We start from the raw sequence: 17,634 nt of genomic DNA, 5'->3' as shown, positions 1-17,634 counted from the left end.
TTGGAATTCCTGACATGTCTTTAAACCCATTTGCAGGCCAATTCTCATGAACAGCAATGGAAAGACGGCCAAATATTTTCACGAGATCTACGATGACAAAGTTTGTGTAGAACAGGTTCGTGCCTTTACCTTTCTTCTTTTTTTCTTCTTAATACCATTGTATTGTAGGCGTCCTCTAAAGAGGTAGTAACGTAATACTTTCCTCACAATGCATCTTCTTTGCATAAAATGGCAGGTGTCCACCTCAGTGTCGCATTGACTGTTCATATTGCTGTTTAGTAAAAAAACAAAACAATTTTTGCAAAGGGAAATGTTTTATTTAGGGCTGTCCTTGATTTGATCACATGATTGTAAATCAGTCCAATCACGTCATTTTCATAAAATTGAAATCCGGTTGAACAGATTGGTGTTTTAAAATGTATTTATTTTTAAGTAGGCGGCCGAGTGGTGCACGGTTCAGATATTGGTGTAATATTTTTAAGTAATAATCCACAAACGGCAACATCATTCTGCCCAGTCAAAATAAATGGGAAGTCTATCACCCTCATGATTTGATTCATTGATTGTAACTCCATCACTGTCAATGGCAATGAAACATGATTACTCGATGCTAACCTATTCGGTTCAAATAAATATACATTTCGGGATGTCCCCAATCTTCAAAATCAAGTGACTCGAATTTGGATCAAGACATAACTATAGCTTTATTTTCATTGTTTGGGGTGTGCCTAAAACTGATTGATCTGGGTTTTAATTGCATAAAAAAGTTAGTTGATTCATTTTGAATAGTCACTGGCTGTAAAATGTGAAATAATGAGAGCTGATAATCAAGGGGGGGGGGGGGTGCTGGAGCCTATCCCAGCTGACTGCGTGCCAGAGGTGGGGGACACCCTGAATCTGGATTTGAACCCAGGGCCCCAGAGCTGTGAGGCCGACGCGCTAACCACTCGCCCACCGGGCTGCCCTGTAATCAATGTGTTGACTGAAATGTATTTATTTTTTAACTTCTTAGTCACCTGTCAGCAGTCGGAATAGTGTTAAGGCCTCTGAAGTATCAGATGATGTCATCATCTGTGGCTTTTCAGACACCGATGTAAATAGAGCCACTGAGGTCACTGATGGGTCACCTAGAAATAATGAGCCGAGGTGAGTCACTAACTTCAATTGGTTTAATTTTCTTCATCCATCTCTCTTTCTTCTTCGTGCTTTAATCGTAGTTGGCAAATCAATTAAATGATTGTTGTTACCATGTCCTCCAACTTGTGAGCATTGAATGAGGATCGCTGTGGCCGAGGACTCCGCGTGCTAAGCATTGCAGCATTGACGCTAAGACTTGTGGCCGTGCTTAAGCCGTCGGTTTGGCTCATTAAAAGACCCGATATGTCGTGAACCATGACTTCTAATAACAAAAGTGTCACCCCTCCGATGTTTCTATTGCACGTGTGCATATTCCAGTTTTGCTGCTCTAAGGAGAGATCATTCTGGCCTACTTGCAACAATTAAAAAAAAATATTTTCGCCATAACCTCATGCTGCATCTTGTAAACCCTTTTGCCCATATCTTGAAGATGTTGCACTGGTGTTGATCCAAACTAAATCATTTCATACAAGTAGATGTCTGGCTGCAGTGGGGTGAGCCATTGAAATCACGAAGTTCTACAACTTAGCAACCATGACAAAGAGTGGGGGCAAAGATTTTACGGAAGGTCAATTGGACGACATGTTTGGTGCAAACTGCGTGAATCATTCATCCGCAAAATCACGTCGTTTTAAAACAAGCACTGTTAACACAAAAACAGTCTCTGTAAATCCTGGAGTTTTTGAAAACACAGCAACTTTAGATGATGGGTTAAAAAAACCTCTGCTTACGGAAATAATTTGTTCCAAAAGTGGTTTTGTACCCTGGATTTGTCATAAGTGGAAGTATATTTTACATTGAATTTACATAATTTGTTCCACGATCTTTAATACTACCTCTTTAACCCGTTAAAAATTATAAAGGTATACCAATTTTGTCTGAAATACTTGGTACCTCAACCTACGAAATCAATTTTGTCAGACGGTTGAGCCATTTAGGTCCGGCTCAGGCATTCGGTTGGACTCCTGCCGGCGCCGTGGTCCCCTGTCAGGCATGCTGGCCCCTACTCCATAACACTTGCCTACAGCGTAATAACCTATCGAATGAGAGGACAGCAAGTTGTTGAGAAAGCGACGCTATAGAAACTACCGTATTTTAACACTTTATAGAACGCACCACATGAAAAGGCACCATCTCAGTTGCGGATGTATATTCTGTTTTTTGCCCATAGATAAGGCGCTTCGGGCCAATGGGCGCTAGCATGTAGTTTTTATTTTTTTAAAGACAGCATGAGCAAAACTAAGTTTGATTGTGCTTTGAGATAAAAGGGACTCATTGATAGAAGTTAAAGCAGTTAAACATCCACAAAACCATCCAACTCCTCATCTTCTGTGTCTGATATAAAGAGTTTAGCCAAGTGGGCCAGTTCGCTGTCCAACATCTTATGCTCCCTCTCATTGTCAGAGTCAGAGTTGGCACTGGGGTATTCCGGGAAGTTGAAGCCAGCTTTGACGAAATCTCGAACAACAGGTCTGACCGACACTTGAGCCCAGGCATCCACAATCCATTGACATATGGGCGCGTAACTCGCCCGACGCTGCCTGCCTGTCTTTGTATAACTGTGTATACCACCGGACATCCATTGCTCCCAAGCCGTTCCAACTTTGTTTTGAATATTCTGTTGACGGCAACGTCCAGCGGTTGTAATTCTTTCGTCAAGCCTCCCGGAATGACGGCAAGCTCGGAGTTCCCATGCCGGACTTGGTGTTTCACTTCAGCTGTGAAATGGCCGCGCGTGGAGTAGCAGATCAGCATCGACGGTGACTTGCAGAAAAATCCATCTGCTCTTCTCACATACACCTCGTTAAGCCACTCTTTGATTTTTGTCCTCGTCCATCCATCCCTTCTGGTTGGCTTTGACAATGACACCTTAGGCAACGTCTTTCTCTTAAAAATCACCATGAGTGGTAGATTCTGACCTTTCCCATGGCAAGCAAGCACAGCCGTGAAAGCTGCCTTCCGGTGGTCTGTTGTGCGTACCGTGACCATGCTGGTTCCCTTCTTGTCGACAGTGTGGCTCATCAGAATGTTGAAAGTGAGCATCACCTCGTCCATATTGGTGATATGACTGAGCTTGATACGCATGTCAACAATCTTTTTGCTGCAGTAGGAGCGGAAGGCTGTCATCTTTTCTTTGTAGTCTGCCAAAAGTTGCTGTGCCACCGTAGTTATTGCCTGGATGGATAGATGGTTCCGTTTCATGAAGCACCAAGACGGACCTCCATGAAAATGTTAAATTTTCATTTCATCGGCAAGCTTGACTGTCAAGATTCTACTCCACGCTAATCTTTCCTCTTGGATCCAGTGGTTGAGAAACTCTTCCAACATGGGCCACCTCGCTCTTTACTTCCGCAGAAACGCAGCGTTGTCTTTGGCCCGTTTAAGCCCGTTTTCCAGCTTCCTCCACTTGGGAACAATGGACTCGTTTATGTTGAGGCGCCTCGCTGCAGCTCGATTTCCATGTTCTTCCGCGTAGCGGATAGCTGCCAGTTTAAACTGTGCCTCATAAGCGTCTCTCTTTGTAGGGACCATTTTCGGGTTGTCAAACTGCTATTGTTTTGCACAATGCATACCTGCATTATTTATAGGTACGTGCTCTATTCTTTAAATGAAAATAAAAACGCAACCCCCCCCTTTACACCTCCATACTGTTGTCAGTTACGTCCGTATTTTCACTTTAGCGTGTCAGCGAGAAATGCACCCAGACAATCAAGCAGTCAGTGTCATACAGCAACATCTACAGCACATGTCTCAAACCGATTCCACCGAGGGCCGCAGTGGGTCCTGGTCTTTGTTCCAACCGATCCAGTGCCGACATTTTAACCAATCAGGTGTCTTCTAAAATAAGTAGCACCTGACTTTAATTAACTGATTACACTTGCAAAAGGTATCCTCTTGTTGAGTTGGAATAAAAACCTTTGAGGACCGGTTTGACACCCCTGATCTACAGAATCTTGACTTTAGTGCACTAAAAAGGCGCACCGACTGATTGGGCGCCCCACCACTTTGGGGAAAATTTTAAACTTAAGTGCGCCCTCCTATAGGTGTGAAAATACGGTATTTAAAAAAAACGGATACAGGAAGTGTATTTATGGTATGTTCGATTTTGTTTTGACATTTTGTAACTTGAATTGTCTTCATATTTCATTTCCCATTGAGGCTTTTCGTAATCTGAATATTTCATATGTGGAACAATTATTAGGAGAGGTGCCACTGTATATGACCTTGAACTATGAGTTTGCCCACTGACAAATGTTTTTACTCTCCTCAGTGATGTTGAAATAGTGGAAGTAGATTTGGATGCCTGCCCAGTGTTGGAAGCTGAGGCAGGGGTCAGCACGACTTGCATAGAAGATGTGAAAGAGACTGATATTGTGGGACAGCTAAGGAGTGGCACAATTGACAACAGCAGACCAACCAGCAGTGCTCTTCAGCTAAATAAGCCTGCTGGTCTTAGCCTTGAAGACCCTGTCAAGATGATGGACTCCATACTCAAAGAGAATGGAGCTATCTCACAGAATATTAACCTCTTGGGAAAGTAAGTTTACAGTTTCATCTGCCATCTTTAGGTGTTTTATTTTGACTAATGCTGTGTATTGAAAATTTGAATACAATCTATGCTACATTTCCTGATGAATATTTAATTATCATATTGTTAATGTAGGGCCGTGCACTGTTAACGTCACAATTATAGAACCATGGCGATACAAAAAACAAAGGCACAAATTTGCCACACACATATGATCATAAAGTATTTGGTGTTTGTTTTTCTCACATTTTGTGATGTCTTAGTTACAACTTCAGTCTAAACACGTAATACGCAAACAGCATTGCATAATGACATGAAAAAACGTTTTTGCTTTTTATGTAATTAAAAAAAATACTGCAAAAAGCATTCAAATTGTTTTCCTCATTTACCATTTGATGACTTTGCATTAGATCAACCAAACCTTCCAGGTCAGGAGACAATCACACGACAACCAGAGTCAATTTAATGCACCTCACTATTTTGGCGTTTTAACATGTGGACACATTTAAAAAAGGAAAAAGAAAGAAAAAAACATATTGAAGCAATTCCGCTGGGAGATCCAAAGAAAACTAAGCAATAAAAGAGAATAGAATGGCGGGAATGTGTTATATTTTCAGGGAACAAATATTAGAATACATGCTTTGATTACACGTGAGTACTTCTTGAATGGAGACAAGCAGAAAAGGGCTAGTTGGCTCTGACTCCTGAACACCATGTTGTAATAATACTACACTTCCTATTTTCCTATTTGTTATCTTCCTATACAGACATTTTGGGACAGTTCAACGCTCCATCCTCTGCATTAATTATTAAAACCCAAAAGTAAAGAAAGCAATTGAATGATTGAAATATGTGCCTTGAGCTTAATTTTTATACCTCAAGTTTTAAAAGATGTGTACTACCTACCCCTAGTAAAAAGTATTGAATCACCAGTCTTGAGCAAGCACTCACTCAGGCATTTAATCCTCTAAAACAAACTCAAATCACAAATATGAAACAATAATTAAGTTTTTCAAAAGTGGAACTCCGTGGCATTCAGAACCCCTAAAAGAACATTGTGGTCGTCATTAAATGTCACTCTATGGACCAAGTACTGGGAAAAATCTGGAGTCAATTGTGCGGGGGGGGAAATGGAGTCACTCCATTTGGAGTAAAAAATAAGAACCCATTCCATTTCCTTTTCATAATTGGGCACCTTCTTAAGATTAGATCTGCTCATTAGTCAGCAGCCAGAAACCGTGCAGTTATCAGACCTTGGAGGGCTGCTGGACCAAGTATATTAGGAAGAATCATGGCTCCAACACGAGTCTTGTCTCATGAGAACAATGAATAGGTTTATCAAACTTCTTGAAGTAGGTAACTCTACACGTACAGTACCTTCTGAAAGTATTCGGCCCCCTTGAATGTTCCAATCTTTTGCCACATTTCAGGCTTCAAACATAAAGATTTTTTTTGTCAAGAATCAACAATTGTGAAGTGGAACCAAACTAAATACCTAGATTTTTAAACTCTTTTCACAAATGAAAAAAAACGTCAAGTGGGGCGTGCAATATTATTCGGCCCCTTTACTTTCAGTGCAGCAAACTCACTCCAAAAGCTTAGTGGGGATCTTGGAATGATCCAATTTTTGACTGATGATGATAAGTACAATCCACCCTTGTGTAATCATGTTTCTGTATAAATCCACCTGCCCTGTGATAGTCTCGGGTTCTGTTTAAAGTGCAGAGCGCATCATGAAGACCAAAGAACACACCAGGCGGGTCCAAGATACTGTTGTGGAGAAGTTTGAAGCCGGATTTGGATACTCTAAACTTTTACCTCGAACAAGGAGAAGACTGATCAGAGATGCACCCAAGAGGCACATGATCACTCTGGATGAACTGCAGAGATCTACAGCTGAGGTGGGAGAGTCTGTCCAGAGGAAAATACTCAGTTGTACACTGCACAAATCTGTCTGCCCTTTATGGAAGAAAGGCAACAAGAAAGCCATTTCTGAAAGATATCCATATAATCTCATTTCAAGTTTGCTGCAAGCCACTTCAGAGACACACCGAACATGTGGAAGAAGGTGGTCTGGTCAGATGAAACCAAAATCAAACTTTTGGCCACAATGCAAACCAATATGTTTGGTGTAAAAGTAACACAAATCATCACCCTAAACACACCATCCCCACTGTCAAACATGGTGGTGGCAGCCTTATGGTTTGGGCCTGCTTTTCTTCAGCAGTGACAGGGAAGATAGTTAAATTGATGGAAAGATGAATAGAACCAAATATAGGAAGGACCATTATGGAAGAAAACCTGTCTGCAAAAGACCTGAGACTGGGTCGGAGATTTATCTTCCAACAGGAGAATGATCCAAAAAATAAAGCCAAATCTACAATGAAATGGTTCACAAATATACTTATCCTGATGTTAGAATGGCCAAGTCCAAAGCTGAATCCTATCCATAATCTGTGGGCAGAGCTGAAGACTGCTGTTCACAAACGCTCTCCATCCAACCACAGTGAGCTCGAGCTGCTTTGCAAAGAGGTTTGGGCAAGAATTTCAGTCTCTTGATGTGCAAAACTGATAAAAGACATTTATCAAGCAACTTGCAGCTATAATTCCTACAAAAGGTGTGCTACAAAGTATTAATGCAAGGAGGCCGACTGAGTAACATTGCACGCCCCCCTTTACAGATTTCATTTGTTAAAAAAAAGTTTAAAAGATCGATTTTTTTTTTTTCCACTTCAGGATTGTGTCCCACCTTGATTCTTGACAAAAAATGTAATTGTATACCTTTATGTTTGAAGCCTGAAATGTGGCAAAAGGTTGAAATGTTCAAAGGGGCCGAATACTTTCACAAGGCACTCTATTTTTGCCAAAAATGTGGTCTGTTCAGTCACCTGTATCGAAAATCTGAATCAAGTACAAACGGCATGGAAAGGTTGTTAAAGTCAAGCGTTCTGGTAGACCTAAGCTTCAAGACAAACAACTGAAGACTATGTCTTGAAAACAGAAAATGTCAAACGAAACAAATGAAGAAATGGAAGGGAGCTTGAGTCAATGTATGTGGCAGAACTTCACATTTAGGGAATGGGATTTTCATACAAGAAAGCTAAAAGGAAACCATCATTGATGCCTAAACAAAAGACTAAGACCAGAATGTGCTAAGGACAGTCAATTACGGTCTGTGGGTGACTGGATGAAGGTTATCTTCAGTGATGAGTCACAAATCTGCACTGGACAAGGTGAAGATGCTGGAACTTTAGAGGACTGCCAAAAGAAAACATGAAAATTCTTACAGTCCTTGATGATATCGGGCTGAATGTCAAGCATGGCCGACGGGGGAAATTGCTGTGGTTAAATCTTAAACAAATGCACACGCTTATATTGACATTTTGTACAGGTTTCTGATCCCTAAATTCAAAAGATGCATGCCACAGAGCAAAAACTGTGAAAGCATTCTTTGGAGCAAGATGCATCCAGTCAGTATCCTGGCCTGCAAATACCCAGATCTGTGGAGGGAAATTGGAAAAAATAATGGTCCACAGCAAGACTGACCTCCAATGATCCGGCAACTGCATTAAAAGGGTTGGCACCAAATTGATGAAGAATACGGGTTGTCACTATTCAAGTCAGAGATTGTAAGCTGCCATAAAAGCCAGAGGTGGTGCAACTAAATACTAGTGATGTTTTGATTCTTTTTTTTTTCTTTATCTGTTTTTCATTATTCCATTTTGTTCCTCAGAATAGAGTGATTCCATATTTTTCACCTGTGCTTGGTCTAAAAAAATTAACATTTCCTGACCACCATTTTTGTTCTATTTTTTTACTGTTTCTTAATGCCACAGAGTTGCACTTTTGAAAGATATCCTTACTGTTTCATGTTTGTGATTCCATACTTTTTGCTAGGAGTGGTAGACTTTATATTTACCGTACCTCGTATTACAAAAAAGTCTTTGTTAATATTTTTATTCAAGTTTGAATTTGTCAATAATTTTATTTTGCAATTACAGTCTTATGTGGAAATGTACTGTATACTTTAATATCACATAGCCACCAGCTAGTGAATTTGTCAGCCAGTGCGCATATTTTTACTTTGGAAATACTGATATTATGTAGCTAAACTTTCATGCTAATGTTATATCCCTCTTCTAAGGCTGGAGCTGATGGACTATTTGGACAGCATTGACTGCAGTCTAGAGGATTTTCAGGCCATGCTTTATGGGAAACAGGGCATCGACATTGATACCATTGAGGTAAAATGAAGTTCATGTGCTAGAAATACATGTATTGAAAAAATAATACGACTTAGAAATAACATTTTTAAAACCTAAATGTGATATGAAATGGCAACCATGTCAAAAACTAAAAATGACCCTGCTAACATAATTTTTACATGTAGAAAACAAATGTTGCACCCAAATCTGGCAGTTTATTTTATATTCTATTTTATTTGTAATTTTGTAGTTATTCCACCCAAAGCAATGTATCAGGGAATGCCTATCAATTTTGGTTGTGACATCAAAACGAGAATTAATGGTTATGTCTAGCCTTTTTAGCGCTATGTTAGCTAGTGCATGTTTATGGAATGATAGCATGCTATGAGACTGCAAAAAACTGCAGCACATTCTGTGTGTGACATTTTCTGTTTGGAGATTTGTAAGTGGGTGAAGCCAAAGCAGCTGAGAAAGATCTTAATTATTTTTCATAAACTCATTATTAAACCATATCTGTCATATTTTGTTTTTTTTTGGTCAAAAAATGGCCTGCTATCATTTTGGAGTTACTCCCGTTTGTATTTTATCGCCCTTTGTGTTCTTATTTTTATACATTTGAACAAGTAACAACTCACACTTATGAACTATTGCTACTGTGTTTAATTTCCTTTTATTTTTAGGAGAGTGCTGCGTCAAAACAAATCCCAGCACAAGTGATAAGAGGCAAGCAGGGGGAAAACAACACAGGTGAGTGGCTCTCCTTAAATTTGAGAAAATAACATGCCTTCTCAATATATCAAATCCATTAAGGTGGTCAAACTAATTTACCATATTTTTTAGGGGGAAAAAATCCTTGAGTGAGTCAGTCAGCCCCTAGCAAACAATCATGGTATCAACAGTCTCTGCAGATGTTGACACGGAAGAAAAGCATATCATTAACATAAATATTAGTCATTTCAAATGGCAACTTTCTGGTTTCAGAAAACATTCAAAGAAATCTCGGGGGATTATGTTCATCATTAATGGTCTCTTTTTCAGACCAAACAGAGAATTATGGTATCACTAAATTCCAATGTTGGAACTAATGCAGTTAAATGCGTTATGTTACATAACAAAACTACTTTTTTGCTGTAATTCCTAACATAACACCTTACTTTTTTCAACCTATAATGGCCCTATAGTTATTGTACAAGCGTTACAGCATTACTTTCTTGATCCAAAATGAAATGTCTTTATCTCTACTCACGGATGTGAGACACACTGTGAGCAAACACAACTTTTATTCAACTGAAGATCGTCCCCAAACTTCATTGGTCCCAATCACTTATTTTGGAGGCAATGTTCAGGAGCATGTGAGTCTATGTCATTTACATAAGTCTCTGCTGCTCTCTCTCTGTAGTGTCTCAGTTGGCAGCGTTGGGTTCTTCAACAACCCTCAAGAGTCCCCATGGCTCTTCTCACTCTAACGTGAATAAAGCACGTCACAGAAGAGGTTATTGATTGGCTATTATAGGGCAAGATGTCAGGGTAATCATATCAGAGACACTTTGACAGAATAGGGCGGTTTTTGCATTGTTGTTGTTTTGACACAGCACATCGGTTAATTTCCATTTAAAAAACCAGAGGCCACTCATTTACAAATGTGATTGCACTGTAGTTTACATACTTAAATGTTCAGATATTAATATGTGATAGACAGTTTTTGTACGATTTGAATGAGGCAAAATAACATGCTTTTTCTCTCAAATTCTTGACTTTGATTTTGAGAGGGATTTATTTAATAAAGGAACAATACATATTATGAACCTATATATGTAAATATGTACGATTATAGACAAATGCTAATTTCCATCTTTAGTCCCTTGTACAGGTTGAAGATAAAATCAATAAGACAATACAGGACAAAATACTAGAAAGCAGCATTGAAACAATGAGACATACACAAGTAGCACAGGACTAGGCAGCGTTGTGATCACAATGTTGTTCATCCAGCAACCAGGCTTTAAGATGATTGGCAAAGAGGTTCAGAGATGAGAGTTCACGTATGGTAATCGGTATTGAGTGTATGTGAGTGTGTGAGGCATGAACAGAGAAGGTGGTTTGCTAAATGCACTCTTTCTGAAGGGAACTATATTCACCTCTAGAACCAGCTTTTTTTTACAAATTCTTGCAGTGGAGGAGGAGCTTTGTGATGGAAGATTTTGTGAACTAAGATGGAATCAGCATATTTGACAGAATTGTCCTAGTTCAGGCATGTTTTTTTTATTTTTTATTTTTTTAATATCTGACAGTGATGGTACGTTTTTGGTTTTCTGTCCAGACCAAACACCATATTTTAGCAGTTGATTTTCCTGCTTCCACATGTTCTTCTGATAAAGTGTTAGGTTCACCAATAGGCATTCCCAAATGCACACACAAATAAAAGAGACAGGAGACTCATCTGAGAGAATCGAACCGACGCGCCTTAGTCCAAGTTCATTCTGGCGTTAGACGCATCTTTTTTCCTGTTTATTAGCTTCAAGGACCCTAGTTACAATAGACATCTCAGCTCTTAAGGGAGGGGTGAGAAAATAGGAGTGAGAAGTCAATAGAAGTTTTAGCTCTCAAAACAAATGAAGGCGACGGTTCTTCTCCGCATTCCAGCAGTCCAAGATGATTCGACCTTCATTTGGTTGGTCTAACTAAGGAGCAAGCATTTACATGGTTGCAAGCAGATGTTCTTAGATGACTTTTCTAATGTTTACAAGCTAAGTAAAGCAAAGCGTTCTTCATTGCGAGCAAATATATAATAATGTAAGACTAATAACCCTAACCTAAAGCTTTATGACCGATTCAAATTATTCTATTGTCTAAATATTCTAAACAAGACCTATGAGAATGTGAAATTGTGTGGCCATAAAATAGTTGGCCCACTGCCCATCTAACTTGCCAGGATAACATTAGAGTGTAGTTGCATCACTCACACATTTCTTTTCAAATGTACAGGCAGGCAAGCTTATGCTAACTACCGTAACCCCTCCAGCCCGCAAGTAAAGAGAACTCCGCTAGCACCCATCATGCCACGGCTTTTAAAAATTTCAGCAGGCTTCTGCTTTCTTGAGAGATGCATGCAAAGTAACTGTATGCAGGCCTAGATTTAATCATGCTGTGAGGAGGGTTTTCAGCTACAGAAACTGTTAGACTATATCAGATTGTGGGTACGATTAATGCAGCAATCTACAGAGACCTCCTGGAGAAAAACCTGCTCCGCAGTGCTTTTGACCTCAGATTGGGGTGACAAACAACAATCTGAAGCAAAACAGCAAGATCTCGACAGAAGGGCCACAATGTGCCTGTCCTGGAAGTGCCCAGCCACAAAACTACCACCATCATCATTGCCAACTCGGATCAACAGTCTCGGCCTGGAACATGGTGTCCTGTTCAGTCAATAGTCCTGAAAACAATTAACTGGCCTCAAAAGCAGCTGTGGGGGGAAAGTGTCCTCGAGCTTACTGGGTCCCATCATAAAGTACAGACACTCCTCAACTTACGAACGCAATTGGTTCCGAGCGATTGTTCATAAGTTGAATTTGTTTGTAAGTTGATTTAGTGCTATATTTTGTATTATAATTTATGTTTAAGGCCTATATAAGTATATTGAAGGTTTATATAAGTGCATTTGTATGTTTAAGGCTTGTATAAGTAACACGCATTGGTTTGTACTGAAAAAAAAAACATTTAATAAAATGGAGAGAATATGTACAGTACTGTAGAGAGAGAGATAGATTTATGTATTAGAAACTGGCCAAAAGAAGCGACCTAATGACGATTGCACAGTTTTCTTCTTTTTTTCATCATAAATGATGCAGTAGCACTGTATGGCATCATTCAATTGATTTGCAAACTTTGTGCAACGTTCAATATTTGGGTCCTGCTGCTCGATCTTTCTGTTTATAAATGGTACTGAATGTGCAACGCTCACCACTCTCAGGCGCATCAAGCTTCGTTATTATTGCCACTCGTTTCAAATGAAATGGCTTGCCTCTTCCTTGCAACTCCCTCAATAGAAGCCTTTAGCTTTTTACCAACCATATTCAATATTGGATGCATGAGATATTTAATGATACAAATGAAAAAGGTTCTTTGCATAAATTCACGCACTTCCGCATTGCAACGAAGAAGGTAGATGCTGGGTGAGCTGAGCTCTCACAGCGCCAGGCGTCGGTATTAGCGGCGGAAAGAAGTACTACACCGAAAAAGACGCGAAATACAAAATTGGACTTGCGAACATTTTTGGACTTAAACGCAATTTGCAGACATGTTCGTATGTACCGTTGTTCGTAAGTTGAATGTTCGTAAGTAGGGGAGCGTCTGTATAGCACAAATTAATTTATAGCTTCATTACCTATTAAATGCTTAATGAACATATAGTAACATCCCAGAATAAACCCAACAGTTAGGTTAGGTTAGAACTTCTCTTTGGAAAAAAAAAACACACACAAAAAAATTATAATTTAGTTGATAGTTTTGTATAGTTTTCGTCATTAAAGCACATTCATTGACTGCACTAAATGTCTAATCAATGTTGCCTCAGAGACGCAAATTTAGAGGAACTGTGGGAAAGAGAGAATTTCCACTGAAACCTGATTATATAAGTGAAATAAATTAAAATGGGTTGATTAACCTCAACTGAATAGTAAAAAAAATGTAAAACTACCTTCTATAAAACCTGGTAATATTATTTTCACATAATAGTTTAACTTTGGTCTAAATGCAGGATATCATTACTGTTATGTGTCAGTATCTTTCTCTTTCTCCGTTCTTTTTATGATGTTATGCTTTATTTCCATGGTAATTTTATATTATTTTGGCTGCCCCTGGAAGACCCAGCTTTTCTTCTTTGGGGCCATAATATGAAAAAAGGAGATTTAAAAAAAGGCATAGATACTCCCAGCATACAAACAAAGACTAGCAATCGCTAAGCAGAAACTCTAGTGCAGTGGATTTAATGGTGGATGGGGCACCAACGTCATAGGTTGAGGATATTGTAACCCGAGGATTCCCAGTACAGTGATACCTTGACATACAAGTGCCCCGACATACGAGCAATTTGAGATACGAGTATAATTCCGGGCAAACATTTACCTTGAGATACGAGACAAATTTTGATATACGAGCATACAGCCAGGTGGCCGACACGAGGCTGCTTATGAGAACAGCATGGACACTGTCTTTCTCGCCGCAACTCCCTCGTGTAAAGATACCTTCAAACAATGGGCGGAGTATTGTGGGAGCTCAGTAGCGAGGAGGCGGTGGAAGGGGGACCTCCTCGCTACAAAGGAAATCTAATACGTTAGCGAAGTGGCAAGAGTTTTCTGATTTTATGGAAAAGAGGCACCCGAACAAGTTGGCAAGTCGTCGTGCATTATCTTATTGTGAGGACATTTGTAAGCATCATTTTTGTAATATTTTGAAAGGAAGACAAAAGCAAACAACCCTCGATAGGTTCCTTTTAAAAACTGGCTGAAAGTCAAGGTGGAGGCGGGGCAAATAGAGCCAACCCGGCCGGGAGAAGAAAGATATAAAAATGTATAACAAAATTAGATAAGGTTAGATTAAACTTATTTTTGAGTGTCTGCATCGTAAACCAAGTTCATTTAAATTTGTTTGTTATGCTACGAGTGCACTGCCATGCAAAAAGTCTCTGTCCCTCTCTCTCTCCCCTCCGCAAAATCTATCTAATTTTAGTACTATTAACCATCATAACCACTAGTTATTTGTTACTCTGTTAATAATTAGAACAAATAAAAATGTTTTTCCATTCCAATATCCTGTTTTTTGGTGGTTTTTTTCCAGAGGGTGGAAACGAATTAATTCGTATTTAGTTCATCTCTATGGGAAACTTTAATTTGAGATACGAGTAAATCGACATACGAGCTCAGTCCCGGAACGCATTAAGCTTGTATCTCAAGGTACCACCACAGTATTAAGTTCTCAGTTAAAAAATGACTTGCTGTGCTTCTAATCAGACAAGCAGCTGGTCCAGTACACTTCCTGCCCCCTGCTGGCCTTCATCGATGGATGTAATGCCCTTCCAGAAGCGGACTTAAGTGGAGGGAGCAGCACCCAGGCCGACCTTGGAGCAGGAAACCCTTCTGAGTTGCTGGACATTGGTGGGGAGTCAAAGCCGCTTGGCCGCAGCTCCCTCATTCGCCTGGAGCCTCTCACAGAGGCCGAAGCCAGCGAAGAGACTCTTTTCTACTTGTGTGAACTAAGTCCTGATGGGCCCGAGTGCATCTGCACTGAGTTGGATGGTGTGTGAGCGCTGAGGCCACAATGTTGTCTCCCCCAGACCTTATCTCTCTAGCTGCAGTTTGTTCCTTCAACAAGGCTTTTATGTTGAACAAGTAATGAATGAAATGCAGCCAAATTAGCTCCCTTTCTTTTTGATATATACTGTATGTTATGAGGCAGTGTCAAAAATTGTTGCATCAGTAGACCACGATACCAATTCTGCTGACGGTGACCTGTCGTGGAATCCCAATTTATCTCGCTCTTTTATGCATGGTGTGGTTCTATGCGGTTTATTATTTGATAGCAATTTTGCAACTCAATCCAGTCTGCACAACAAATTTCAAATTGGCGATGGTTGGCATAGTTGATATGGCTTACTACAATAATATTGCATGTACTCGTGGATTAATTACAGAAAACATCAAATGTTTGCAATTGATGGATGATCGCTTTGAATGAAATGATTGAATCTGAGCACTTCAAAAAGATCCTTTGCCCTTAAGTTTGGTTATTGTTTTTTGACCTGATTGAAATACCACTTGTGACACCTTGCATCAAACGATCAATAAGTGAGGTCTGTACATTAGACACTTTTATCCTTCGCCAATGCCAATCATAGAGGTGTTCAGACTCATTAAATATTTCAATGTAATTGTATTAATTATTAAATATTTCAATTGGATTAATTAATAAAATAAATAATTAATTATAATAAAAGAGCATTTTCAACATAATTGACCTTGCAAATCTGATGAAGTAGGGAAAACACAATAGGTTACCTTTAAATGTCAGGTTTATCCCTTATAATCCTTCCATTACCTCCTATCTACACGGTTCACTATCTTCAAAATTGCTTCTCAAAACTCTCGCCACAAACTTGAGGATATTTGTTTTTTGTGCTTCATTAAAGGGACTCTTCCCTGACATTTGTTGAAGTTTATCTTATAAGGTTTTTGTTTGTTTGTTGATATTTATAATGTCTATGGTTTCTCATCAAATGTTTAAGGTGGCACAAACTTGTTAGTGTAAATGCACACACACACACACACACGTCTGTGTAGTCAGGTTGAATGAAAATGTGTCTCATCACACCAATAATATGCTTTTCTTCGCAAATAAGACTAAATATAGACTATTTATTCTCATTTGAGTTTTCATTGTCTATCCATAACATTTCTCTTAAAGCAACATTCCTGATGTTTAGTGTTAAAGTCAAACACAACTTTGGCTTGTAAATAAGTACTGGGCTTTGTATTTTTTTCGTAGATTTGAGAGCCAATATAAGTGCTGCAATTTAAATCAAACATTTCATTTTTTCACTCGCGTGCATTATTGGTGTAACAGCATTTTCTTGAGATTTCAATTGTAGCCTATTAAAATTTTAAGGGAAACATAAGTTCACAACGGCTTATATTTAATAAAAAATTGTATAATGATATACTGCACTCTTATAACCCGACACTACTACCCAATGAAACCATACATCACATCTAAGAAGTTGAAAAAAATTGCAGTTTTTTTCTCAACATGCTGAGAAATGTATAATTCTAAATGAGTGTTAATTCATAATGGTAGATTTTAAATGCAGAGCTTGTATTGGATCTCTTATTATGAGGAGTCAAATCTGTGATTAGGTGTCAATTGCCCTCAGGAATGTTTGTGGACGAATACAACATTTTACCAGTTTTCATGAAATGCAAGGACTTTACATTCAGATTTGTTTGAATCAATCCCAAACATTGATCTCACTGTGGGCGAGCTAGTTTGCTGTTAAGCTCTGTGTTGTGCCCACTGTTAAACATGGACTCAAGAGTAATTACACTTCCATTACTTATTTGGATGCTGTTTTTTTTTATCTGTTCCTTCACACGGTTCTTTGTCGTTACCTAGCTTTGCAGTCAAATTAAAGTGGTGAAATGAAACTATGGTTTGAATGTTTCCACTTCAACTTGTTTTATTAAATCAGTTGTAATGCAGAGAATTCCAAAAGACATTTGCATTTTTTTTTCCCAAGATGGCACCGTCAGGCGGCAGCCGGTGCAGTAGCTCTGTCCACTCTTATTTGTTTTTCATGTTTTACAGCCTTTCCATTTTTGTTATTACATTTTAATGTCTTAATACATTCCTTATTACTTTACTTTGTACTTTATACTTTTTACTTTAATGTTTTTACAACTTTCTTTGTTCTGTTAGCCTGGCTTCTTTCTGCTACTTTTTTTGGAACCATTCAGCCATGCCTACGCAGTCATACACATGGGATTAGCTGTGAACATTACGCAGCAGAAGGAGCAATACCTCAATGCCGCTGGAAATCCAGAGCTGGACAAAAGTGCCGGGGGAAGAAGCGACGCTTCAGACCAACCATTCCATCTGTTATTATGGAGAAAGTGAGATCCCTCCCCGATGAGATGGAAGAACTGTTGGCGCTTACCAGGCTGGAAACGGAGTCAAGGAGTTGTACTACTACTGAGGAACTGTGCGGATAAGGTT

General features: G+C 39.2%; 1 protein-coding gene across 2 annotated transcripts in view; it reads left to right on the top strand.

Annotated features, from left to right (window-relative positions):
* Positions 1-17,125, top strand: part of hsf2 (heat shock transcription factor 2) — a 29,092-nt gene extending 11,967 nt beyond the window's left edge. Inside the window, exons 7-12 of one of the 2 annotated variants that reach the window (XM_077587831.1) lie at positions 37-115; positions 1,013-1,146; positions 4,409-4,675; positions 8,811-8,910; positions 9,552-9,618; positions 14,880-17,125. In XM_077587831.1, coding sequence (XP_077443957.1) covers positions 37-115; positions 1,013-1,146; positions 4,409-4,675; positions 8,811-8,910; positions 9,552-9,618; positions 14,880-15,172 — 940 coding nt within the window. In that variant the 3' untranslated portion in view covers positions 15,173-17,125. Of the gene's footprint in view, positions 1-36; positions 116-1,012; positions 1,147-4,408; positions 4,676-8,810; positions 8,911-9,551; positions 9,619-10,270; positions 10,673-14,879 lie in introns of those variants that run through there. The other variant, XM_077587832.1, reaches the window with a different exon arrangement.
* Positions 17,126-17,634: the final 509 nt, after the last annotated feature.

Source organism: Stigmatopora argus, chromosome 19 (assembly GCF_051989625.1).
Source record: "Stigmatopora argus isolate UIUO_Sarg chromosome 19, RoL_Sarg_1.0, whole genome shotgun sequence".
In the NCBI taxonomy this organism is placed as follows: Eukaryota; Metazoa; Chordata; class Actinopteri; order Syngnathiformes; family Syngnathidae; genus Stigmatopora; species Stigmatopora argus.
The sequence above is the reverse complement of the archived record's forward strand: the minus strand, read 5'-3'. Positions and strand labels throughout refer to the sequence as shown.